This window comes from Palaemon carinicauda, chromosome 15 (assembly GCF_036898095.1).
Source record: "Palaemon carinicauda isolate YSFRI2023 chromosome 15, ASM3689809v2, whole genome shotgun sequence".
NCBI lineage: Eukaryota > Metazoa > Arthropoda > Malacostraca > Decapoda > Palaemonidae > Palaemon > Palaemon carinicauda.
This window is the reverse complement of record NC_090739.1, coordinates 72,874,903-72,887,104: the sequence shown is the minus strand read 5'-3', so window position 1 is coordinate 72,887,104 and position 12,202 is coordinate 72,874,903. Positions and strand designations below refer to the sequence as shown.

The following is a 12,202-nucleotide window of genomic DNA, read 5'->3' as shown; positions in this document are numbered from 1 at the left end:
GAATGATTCGGAGGTTGTGTGGAAATTGTCCTAGGAAAAAAATAAAAATTACTTCAGCACGGCAAAGTGCATAAAAATTGTTCAACCCATTTTTAACCGTTTATTGCTCAAAGTGAACATCAGTTTGATTTTGTATGATTTACTCACCAGAATTGTAGGTTCCTTTTTAAAAACACAAACCCTGGATACTCTCCTGTTATTGCCCCACCAATTCAATCCCACTACCATTTCTTAGGTTTGAATTTTATCCACCAATATCAAATAATTAAAACTGCTACTGATAGATACATCACTTGACAGTGACGAAGACTGATTCCACAACCTTCTAAACCTTGTAATACTTTCAACTTTATTTCAAGGAAACAAGTAAAACACCAAATATATATGAAACGTTTATTACGTTGATTTAGGAAAGCAATTTTGACAACGGGGCAAGAATTTTTCAAAGTTAAATTTGGAAAGACCTAAACTACCACCAAAACATTTTTTATGCTTTCTTAAACATCTCATTTGGCAGTCGATCTGATGCGCCGGCCACTTGCTAATATAATATATTTATATATCTTTTTAATTAATACCAATGTGTAATTACGGGGAGGATCTTTACAATGCAGATTAAAAATAAAATTACATGTTCTAATAAAATTTCTTTTACGTTCATGTTAAATATAACTTCGGGGGTGGGCAGATTTTTCACGAGCCCCAGGAATAAAGGGAGGAACTGCGAAGGGCAGATTGACTTACTCGCCCCCCTGTTCCTCTTGGAATGCCCCCGAGTGTGCTTGGCCTATTACAATCATCGTGAATAAGTACAAACCCAGAGAAAAACAAAGCTCCTCAGTTCACTGGTTCTTCATGAAACAAAAACCAAAAAAAAAAGCACATTGAGAACTCCCGGCGTCAGGAGAGCTTGAAAGGGAATATTTACACTGATGATTATACAATTAAGCGAAATGATCAAAATGAATCAGATTAAGATTATGATGAGTGACATGTACAATTTGCTCCCGTGCTCAAGTGGCATTACAACTCCAGATCAAGCATAAATTTCGGATGGTAATACACCAATTAAACTTTGCCCTTTTGATGGTGATATGAAATTGCTTCCCAAGCCTATTACTTATAAGCTCCCCTTGACGCCGAACATCCTCAAGAGCGACGCAAATAATTTTCAGTACATAAAAAATTATAATAAAATAAAAAAATTATAATCAACTTCCATTCACATACTCCATGCTTATTACATCCAACAAAGTCAATTACTGCTTCTACCGCATTTAAGTTTATTTATTGATCTTGTAGACACCAACTGGCCACGACAAAACAGAAATCAGCTCAATTTCGAAGGGGTCACATCTAAGAAACCAATAATACAGTATTAATCTTAAATGTACAGTGCTCATGGGCTGTAACATTGAGTGAATTTCTTCCTGGCCATCTTTAATGCTCAATGAAGACTTTTGTATACGAAATTTAGATAGTCAAGAAGCCAGGGATTCTATAACAATTACACTTATTACAATTTACCTTTTGCTACAACCACACGAATGCACTGACGAATGAATACAGAACAGTCTCATACTTGTTGGTTTGTCCTCTGACTGTCGTTACGCAATGTTACATACAAAGAGGTGGGACCGAGGGAGCCCGACCCCATTGGGAAGTACAAAATGCTAAGTGGTTCATATTTAGCAATGTAAGTAATGCAGTCTGGCTGACCGGCCCTGGGAAGAGCAGCGGCCAGCCGACCCAAGCGTTGTTTTCACACTATCAAAAATGATTTAATTGTCTCTCCACGTTGGCCCAGAGAGCTCTAAACAAGAAATAGGTCCCACTGTCTTTCAATCACTTCACAGTCTCTCTCTCGCAATTGCTTTCTTTCTATCTAAGATGGCAAAAAGTGAAGAGCTGTGACACACACATCACGCCTTTAACTGTAGTCTCTGCACACGATTGTTATTACAACAGCTGGGGGAACGTGCTCCTCCACGGTGAGTCACAAACGCACTGGGAGAATTTTCCTTTCTAATTGAACTATGAAGACAAAATAGACCCCTCAGGCATTTTCAATTAAGGGGGGTCTGTTAGTACAGCCAGCAAAGGCCGAGAGGAAAAGAAGGCTGTGGCCGTCGAAGGGTGGATGTTGGTGGTTTATCGACGAGGCCCTTCTATGGGTGAGTATCGAGAGCTGGTGAGCGTAGCGTCATAGAGGAGCGAGCCGCCCAGCCGCCGTAGGGCAGTACTCCGACTACAATATTCAGCGACATAGGTGGTGTCTAGAGGGAGGAGCTGTGAGGAATGATCGACCCTTAGGCGGCAGCATCAGCACTTGTAGGTACGAGTGAAGAGGGTCGAGTAGAGCCTGCTATTAGGGGTTGCGTTCATCAGTTTTGATCGCCTCCATCATTAGCCTCGTCCCCTTCGCCCTGTGTATCACTCGTCCACAGCGTTAAGTTGTCTCGCAATAGCTGCATTATGAGCGTAGAATCCTTGTAGGAATCTTCATTCAACGTATCTAATTCCGCTATTGCGTCATCAAACGCCTGTAAAGAAATTTTTTTTTTAAGAATTAGGAAAATAATGGTGTACAGTAATTGTTAACTGTATATCTTTTTAAATCTTACATGCTTTCAAGTTGTACAAAAAGTCCAGTAATGAACGGGGAGAGCAATTGTCCTGAATTCCTCCCTTATGCAGATGGTCATCTAAGCCAGCAGAAACCAAACGGTAACACTATACAGGCAATAACCCACGACTTAATAATGGAAAGTTGTCAAAACCGGATCATAAAACATTATGGTATGCAGAATCATACAGGCACACTTGCTACGTGAGAACTAATTTAGTTACAATTATACGAATAGGGATCTAAAACACTGTCAAAGCTACCACTAAGTTAGTTTGCAGTCAATTTTCTTGATACTCACTAGTCCACTATAGTTAGTCTGCAATAAATTTATCCTATATTTCACTAAATCCTATAGAACTGTTACAAGGATTTTTTTTACAACACGCAATGCGAACACGACGTAGTTGACAGGACTGTCAGTATTTGGGAAAGGGAACGGTTATTTTGCTTTGGGATCACCACTTCATGAACAAACTTGTTAGGTTCACTTATCAATCGTTAGCCGTCAGTTACCTGCTTGGCTAAGTGACACGCTCTGTCTGGGGAGTTGAGAATCTCGTAGTAGAACACTGAGAAGTTCAATGCCAAACCCAACCTTATGGGATGCGTTGGCTGCATCTTGGACTTAGCGATGTCGAATGCTTCTTGATACGACTTCTGAGAGTCGTCCACCACAACTTGAACAAGTGATTAAAAAATTAATAAAAAAAAAAATCTAATGAAATGCAGTAAAATTGCTCTCCTCGCTGTCATCAAGTCCCTGAAAATGAGAACAATTGTGATGAGATACCTGTTTAGCTAACTGGCAGGCCTTGTCAGGTGAATTGAGGATCTCATAGAAGAATACGGAGAAGTTTAGCGCCAGGCCCAATCGAATTGGATGAGTAGGCTGCATTTCAGCCTTGGCAATATCGAATGCTTCCTGATATGACTTCTGGGAGTCATCAACAACACCTGTACATGAGCAATTAGGGGTTAATGTAAATTTTTTTTGCTTACATACGTAAATACCAAATTCACTTGTTCATGCTTAAAAATCTAACTAGTTTGGTCTATCTCTGAAAATCACATCATTCAACATTACTCAGAACAAACACCCCATGTAACCATTACACACTAATCCATTTATATTGTTGCATAGAACTATACCAGAAATAAAACTCATAATTCTTCATCCCTTTACCATCAAATAAATATTTTGTTTTAAAATTTACACCTACACAAAAACAGGTCAGGAGAGACGTGACATTAAAACTGTTAACTTTCTAATATATCAATCTGCATGGATTGTTAATCCTACTATCAATTTCTCAAGTTTAAAAAAATTTCAGGGCATTAAAAATTTTCCAATTTCTAAATTCTAGAAAATGACAAGGCATTACAAAATTATTAAAATATGTTCCTACACCCTTACACATTTTATTCGGAGTGAAAACCTACTTTCATCGATAGAATTGATCAACTCACCCGCTCGTGCATCTCCTGTAGCTACTTCAGCCAGGTACCTATAGTAATCTCCCTTCATCTTCAAGTAAAAGACCTTAGATTCTGGGTTGGAGGCCTTTGGGATGAGGAACTTGTCAAGTAGACCCTGAAACAAATATTATAACTGTGCTACACTACCAACCTTAGGAGACATGAGAGTACGACTCGGCATAACCCTAATTGACTAAGTTCATAGAAATAGTCAAATTATGAAAATGGGGAGATTATCCAGCCAGTCTAACTTTACTTGCAAAGCTGGTCCAAACAAATTTGGGAGGGAATATTAGAAACCCAATGAATGCTATAACCTACACCAAATTAAAGCATGCCTACACTTTGAATTGTGAGATTTCTGACAAAGTTCCAGCAGCTTTTTGATATGAATATTAGGAATCTAGGTTTTAATATATTTTCCAAAGCTGCAACACATTATATTTTATGCAAATTTAAACTTCATTCACCTTTCCCAAGGGAATACCAACATCTGTTGTACAAAGTCGCAAGTCCACACAACCAACAAACCCATTTGAACTACACCTTTCACAAAGAGAAAGAAAAAAAGAAAGAAAGAGAGAGAGAGAGAGAGAGAGAGAGAGAGAGAGAGAGAGAGAGAGAGAGAGAGAGAGAGAGAGAGAGAGATATGCACAAAACTAACTTCAGTAACAAAATCACAAAATGTACTCACCAAAACATCCTGGCATATTTCTCTTAATTCTGTTTCGACCTGGAACAAGAAAAGAAACTTCTGAGTCCCCCTAAAAAATACAGTTATGTATATCCAATATTAAGTTAATATTTTGCTATACCCTCAATTAAACTTTATACCAATACCTTTTCTCTGTATTCTTTTGCCATTTGTTGCTTCCTCTCTGACCCCTCTGTTTTCTGTTCTATTGATGATATGACTCGCCACGAACTTCTTCGGGCACCTACAACATTTTTGTAGGCGACTGACAGAAGGTTTCGTTCTTCATTTGATAATTCGACCCCTGGAATTGCCAAACCACCATAATGTATTAATTATTATTCTTCAAATTAGGATAACTTTTATTCTAGAACTTTCAATCCAACTCATACTATAGTAAATGCAGATATCCATACAGAATGCTACTGCTTAAATGGATAATTAATGAAGGCACAAAATTACAAATGGGGAAAATACAGAAAATGAACTTACCGGTTTCTGTGACCTGTTTCATGGCAGCGGCCATATCATCATACCTCTCGGCTTGTTCTGCGAGTTTTGCCCGCTGTACTTGTTCCTCTTTGTCTGCCATTCTGTATAAGGAGAAAAATGGAAACTTCTTGCAAGAAAAGTCAAGATGTGTTGGATTTATGAATGTTCCCCAAAAACCTAATTTCTGCAACAACCTTGACAGGAGTTAGCCTATTGGAAATCATAATTGCAGTTTGATTTGCAAATTGCAAACTTAGCACGGTAATAAAATAATAAGATTACAAAATTTTACACGTGGCCTACTTTGAATGACTGCAATAGTTAGGTTGGATTGCTGTTGCACCTTAGGGGACACTTAAGACACTTATTTAACAGCTAAATCAAGTTCAAATTAACTTCAACTAGTTTTTTTCCAGATAAGCTTACTGTGGTAAGTCATGGTTCATTAACTTTATAATAATGCACTCCTGTGAGGACCTTCGAAACAATAGGGTAACATGGATTCTTGGAATTTAGACGTTATGGCAGCAAAATGACGGGAAGGACATTTAGCTTAAAGAGAAATTTAAATCTTTACTGCACAATGGAGTAAGAAATTAAACAGGAAAGGATAAAATGAGGGATGAAAGTTAGAGAAAAGTAAACATAATTAAAGAATAAAGAACTAAAGTGTCAAGTATATGGAAATCATATCGTACCATTTAGGCACATGGCACTGAACCCATGAAACTACTGTATACTGTATTCAAACACAGGTTTTCTGATACAATAACCTTTCCTAAATCATATCATGTCTTCTGCATGCCTGATTACACTAGGTGTATGCTTTTAAACTCTGTTTAAGAAATTCAGTGCTAGAATGTCTTATACCTAATGATCTGGTCTACACAATTCTACATCACAAGGGCAACCCTCCCCTTAATTTTCAGTAGTAACCCACGCCTTCAGGCAACATACCAGTCTACACTGTTGCTTATGAAGTATTTTGTTTTTTCCAAGCAAGTTTTCAGTTAAAATCCCTAGAAAAATGCTTGGCAGGTGTTAAGCCAATTTACATGAATGTAAATTTACAGGAATTTTGTTGAACAACATTGCCAGTCATCTATTGGTTAAAACAGCAATTGCTAATCTGAGATTTTCTTAAGGTGACTGCCTAGCCTGACATTAATGTAGTTAGTTCAAAACCTAGTTCATGCATTACTCGCAAAGTTAAGAAAAAGAAAAAACTAAGGCCATTGATCTTTATGTCAACATTACTTGCTTTTAAGGTGAATTTGATACACAAGCCAGTTATGTTTTGGACTAGAATTGCTGCCATACTCTTGTGATCTGTCACCTGTGGACAATAGCGGAAAAAATACTACTATGGCAGCAAAATAACATAGAAAGGTGAAAATGCTTGACAATTGACCATTGACCTTTTACTAATAATTGTATGGGTCCCAGGGAGAAACCTTGCAGAACCCCATTCTGGTATACCTGTAGTAAAATTTTCTTTGCTTCATTAAAAGGAGATTGTTAAATATTTATGTCACTGCAATAAAATTAGCTTTAAAATCCATCCTCTATAACAGAATCCCAATTTAACTGACACAGAATTTCTAGCTTAAAAAATTGATCAGTTTAGCAATGTCCAGCCACCTGAAAGTTATTTTTTCCCCATTCTATCCAATAAGTTTACTGTAAGAAACTAACTTTTTAAAAGCTGTTCCACTAAATTAAGTTCAAAATTGAATTTTAAATCTCAATAGCAGCTCTTGATTACATATCACATCTGAATAGAGGACAACATGCTTTCCAGAGGGGAGAAACTTCCTACTACAAGCAATAACTAAACCATTTATGCAACTCCAAACAAATCTAAACAATGAACATTGATAAAAAAGAACCATGAAACATTCCTAAATTTATACACACGACACTAATAGGATGCCATAATTTTAAGTTTACACCCAACTTCAGAACGTTAAAACATTTCCTTCACCATAAAAAGCTTCTGTACAAGCCACCTATATATTTTCAGGACAACCATCTCCTTTACATTACGGATAAAAAAATTTCTACCTGCCTACTTCCAGACAAAAAATCCAAGAAAATTACATTACTAGATAATGACCTTGCAGCAAGCTTGCTTCATCCACCAAAGCTCCCTGCTCAGGACTATGCTTAAACTGACAAAATATGTAAATTACATAACTGTAATAGGAGTATATATATATATATATATATATATATACATATATATATATATATTATATATATATATATTTCTTTTAATCAGCACTAGACAATTCGAGGCAAATCAATGCCTAATTTCCACACCCTACTAACCCTAGCAATGTTCAAAGAGCACAAATAATATTTTCAAAGAAATTAAGTCTTTAGAGGATATCAAGCTACTAAAATTTGAAAATTACAGTAATGGACTTTTCATTACCAGTCTGGAAAAAAAAAAAAAAATACTACCTTAGGCTGATAATTAGCACTAAAAATCCATGGGTAAAAATTTGTAATGAACACTGAAGAAACACAATGAAACTAATCTAATAAATTTTTTTGAAATACTCATGACATTGTGTTCATAACTGGTGGTATCCTCGAACGCCTTTAGATATGTATTCAGATGTTAAAATCACTAAGGGCCATTAAAGAATCTATACGAGAAATGAGCCATCAATATAATGCCCTGCAACGCAGTTGCGCAATTCAAAGACTAATATGAACATCACCCTTAGGATCTTAAGCAACAAGAAAATTTTACAATAGCACGAAAGTAATTCACATCAAGTGTAAAGACAGCAGAATTTTGCCAGAAACAAAGCCAAATTATACCGACGTTATCTTCCCTCTCTCTGGAATTCAAAACAACCTTGTAACACCAGGAGTATGATAGTGCTTACCAAACCTAACCTTTATTTGCAAAAATTGATCTAAAACACTTTGATCACATAATAAATTACATCAGCAGTTTTAATTCACCCCAACCAGGTGACATGTGAAGATGAGAGCAAATACAGTAATGTATGTGCAGCTATGTGAAACTGGTGCACATATAGCTCAATTTGAGCTTTTAAAGTAATTGGAAGTTTTCAGATTGGAGAAAAAAAATTAAAGCACTAAGTGCTGCAATTAGTAGTTTATTAAGTGTATTTTCAACAGCTGCTGTAAAGAAATGAAATGAATTTGTTCATGCCATCAAAGTAAACCAAATGTGAACACTATCACCCTACCAGAAAATTTACCAATGCTGCTTCCTAATTTTTAAGGCCCTCACAAAACTTTAAAAAGTTTTTCAGATGTTTAAATAAATATCAACCTTAGTCCCACAACATTTGTAAAACTAATAATTTGGACGAAATTATTTGTTTAAAATTTGATTGTGCATAAAAATCAATATTGATATATTAATTCTTCCTTAAATACAGTAAACTGGTAATAACATGAAAAGGCCCAAGGGACAATAACCACAAGGCATTATTTCAACTCCCTAAAAACTAACGCGATACTGCACAGCACTTTTTTCCCCCTTGGGCTTATAGCATCCTGCTCTTCCAACTAAGGTTGTAGTTTAGCAAGTAAAAAGCAACTTACAACTAGATTTTGGCCTATGGTATTGAGATCACCCTGGTCAATCAGCTGAACTAATTCATAAACTCTTGTACAAAACTACCTTGCTTATACTTCAGTGTTAAAATTGCATTAGTAATTAATAAGAGGAACAACCTGACTTTCAATAAAATACAGTATATAGAAATTACTAAAAACTACCCTAATACATTATCACGTCCAACTCCTTTCCCAAACACTATGGGATAATTGTTTGAAACTATCAGCACAACAAAATCATGTCCATATCAATTAGAGGAATTATAACATTAAATCTTAGCAATTATTGTCAGCTTTAGCAGTACATACCTCTAAGCAATAATATCCACTGATAGTAAGCCCTGAGCTTGCATACTTCGTAATTCTGATTCAGCTATGAAAAGGATTTATGTATAGTATTACAGTCTTCCTCTTTGATGTCAGATTGTGGGACTTAAGAATCTACTCAAACAGCAGCTAAGAATGTACACTAGTTTGAAGCAGACATGGTTTTTCTACAGCATGTTATATGGCAGTTCTTTAGCATTTTTTCTCAAATTTGTACAAATTAAAATATTCTACTAGATTAAAATGTAAATGATCAAATATTCAATGGTATTAGCGTGGTAAGTGGAGGATTGGTCCTCTTTCAACAGTATATGAATATATATATATATATATATATATATATATATATATATATAATACATATATATATATATATACACACACACACGAAAGGCCTGAATTATCAAATATCCCAGACTGCTATTCATAATATCTCAATTTTGTCTAGAAGGCTTCAAATGATTCCAACTCTGAAAAACCTTAACCCTGAAATTAACCCAAAAATCTAACCCATACAGTACAGAACTGTTAACTATTTTTACATCTACATTTCAATGAATAAAGGATGAGGAAAATTGAGCAGCCATGTCCACACTAATGGCTCAAAGCCTAATACCTATAACACTATGTACGTCCTAGTGCTAACAACTTGTACAGCAACATATTGATAAACAAGAATGCAAGATTAGCTACGTTAGCGGTAATATGCAATCTCGTTATGAGAAAACGAGACATTCACAGATTTTTTTTAAGGAAATTGTTGTGCATCAACAGGCTGATGTCAAACCATCGGCTTCCACTGGACGATATGCTTCTTTGAAAACTTGGGCAATTTCTATTCAATCAATTTCTAATCAAGATTTAAAAAAAAAAAAAACGACAATACAGGTTTCAGTAGGGAAAACACCAAATTGAATTTTTTCTATAGAAAATACCTAAATGCTGTTCCGTCCTCAACTATAATAAAGCTGCATATAGTAGCCTACCTCCTATATTATATACAATTATATATATATAATATATATATATATATATATATATATATATATATATACACATATGTATGTAAAGCATATAAAAATCTGAAGAATTTATTTAGATAGCAGGATAAATTACTGAATATAGAAGTTCTAACTCTCAAACCTTAAAATCTTCAAAGCCAAGTCTTCCGTTCATTTTGCAGGAATGCAATATAATCTCAAATTAAAGGGCTTTCACAACTTGCTCCATATCTCTCGTCAATATTCCACAATTACGTACGCACAAGAGGCCAATTTAGTGGACTTGCATAAACTATCTTAAACCCTTATATAAACTCAACTCCCTAGATACCTACTGTACTATTCCCAATTTGGTATAAAACCAAGGATAATTTAGACTTCTAAAACAATTAAGGCCAGCTTGTCATTTGTAGCCTCTGACTCTTCAAAGAATATGCTTTTGTTCTAAATGAGAATCTGTAATATAGTAAAACTTGACCGAATATTCTATATATATAAAAGTTTGAGGGTTTTGTTAGACCATTAACACGCAGCCTTCCCTGAAGACACTTCCAAGTACTGTATTCCTAATATACATCGTTTTCCATTCTTATGTCTAAAACTAATTTTTCCTAGTTGAAGATGACAACTTCTTATGGAAAAAAAATAACTGAATTTACACACACTAGATATTTAAAGAATGCAGGTTTAAAGGGGGCGGACGCTATAGAAAGCGATATCCGCACACCAAACAAGAACAAGGGTTAGGTAGGGAAAGTTTTGTGCTCTTCAATTCCCTTTGTGAAAGAACTTTATAAAAAAAAAAAAACCCTTTTACTAGGAATTCAAGCATGGCTAAAACAAACCGATAAGTTACTGATCCTTACCTACACGGTGGTGCTCTACGATCTTAACTGCGTCCTTACCCTAAACCAAACGTCTATGTAGTTTGTAAAAGCTTTTAAAGCAGCTTTTTAAACAGAGCAACCTTGCCATAGAACTAATAAGGGTTCTGAACTATCGCAAATTCTGTTCAAAAACAAAATAAATTAACGCAAATAGGATTTATTTCCTTTAAATTGAGTTTGGGTATTTTTTAGAGAAAGTCTACCCAGTAAATACTTTAAACTTACATTTCAAAATGGGTTGCAGTTCGGCTATGGAGTGCCAAGGCACAAAAATACCTGGGCCAAGCTCCTTAATTCTCCAAAAGATTGCCTTATTTGAAAAGAGGATCAAGGGTATGAAGTTAAACCCTAACCAGGCCTCATTTAAATGATGCCTAGGCCTATACTACCAATATCGTACTCATTTTGAAACCTACCAGAGCGGTTGCAAATAGCCAATACTTTGATGAACGGTACCAACATTGGCACAGTAACGGTGACTGCTTTTAGATCTTTAGCCTAGTTCAGTAACTAGACTTGGTTAACTTACATTCTGTACAGGTGCAGCCCTCCATTTAAGTAACTGCCAGATTATTGAACGGAAGAAAGTTCGGTAAGAATAGGATATTCTAAGTTAGACTGTCATTATCTAACCATTGCTTTCGCGCTTACTGAAAATATGACCAAATCTCATGAATAATGGTAACCTATATCAAGATACCCCTGGGCAAGCTCCCTTAACGTATCGCACGATAGGCAATTTCGTTCCAATAAAACAATCTAGACAAGACTGACTTGTAAAATTACACTAAAATATGCACGACGTGAGCCAATAGCCAACTTGCTTACAGGTATCTACCTATTTAAAGAACTTTCGAAAATGGAACGGCATAACCAATTAACTTTAAAATCCAAATCACTACTAAAATGATTTCTGCGAAGTTTGAACAGAAAAAGTACCTACTTTAAAGGTCTCTACCGTAGAAAGAATGCAACAGATATAGGTCGCAACATGAAATGGCGGGAGCTACAGCGGACGACCAATATCACTATGGCGGCCGGAGTACGTGCTCACATGGTTTCCTATAAAAGGGCGCCACGCCCACAAAAA

General features: G+C 35.8%; 1 protein-coding gene across 2 annotated transcripts in view; it reads right to left on the bottom strand.

Moving 5' to 3' along the window:
- Positions 1-379: 379 nt before the first annotated feature.
- 14-3-3zeta (tyrosine 3-monooxygenase/tryptophan 5-monooxygenase activation protein zeta) overlaps positions 380-12,202 on the bottom strand; it is a 12,763-nt gene continuing 940 nt past the window's right edge. Inside the window, exons 2-7 of one of the 2 annotated variants that reach the window (XM_068388514.1) lie at positions 5,292-5,392; positions 4,946-5,103; positions 4,800-4,838; positions 4,097-4,220; positions 3,420-3,583; positions 380-2,543 (exon numbers count right to left, since the gene is read on the bottom strand). In XM_068388514.1, the coding sequence (XP_068244615.1) occupies positions 2,385-2,543; positions 3,420-3,583; positions 4,097-4,220; positions 4,800-4,838; positions 4,946-5,103; positions 5,292-5,391 (744 nt within the window). In that variant the 5' untranslated portion in view covers position 5,392 and the 3' untranslated portion in view covers positions 380-2,384. Of the gene's footprint in view, positions 2,544-3,142; positions 3,307-3,419; positions 3,584-4,096; positions 4,221-4,799; positions 4,839-4,945; positions 5,104-5,291; positions 5,393-12,202 lie in introns of both variants that reach the window. The other variant, XM_068388515.1, reaches the window with a different exon arrangement.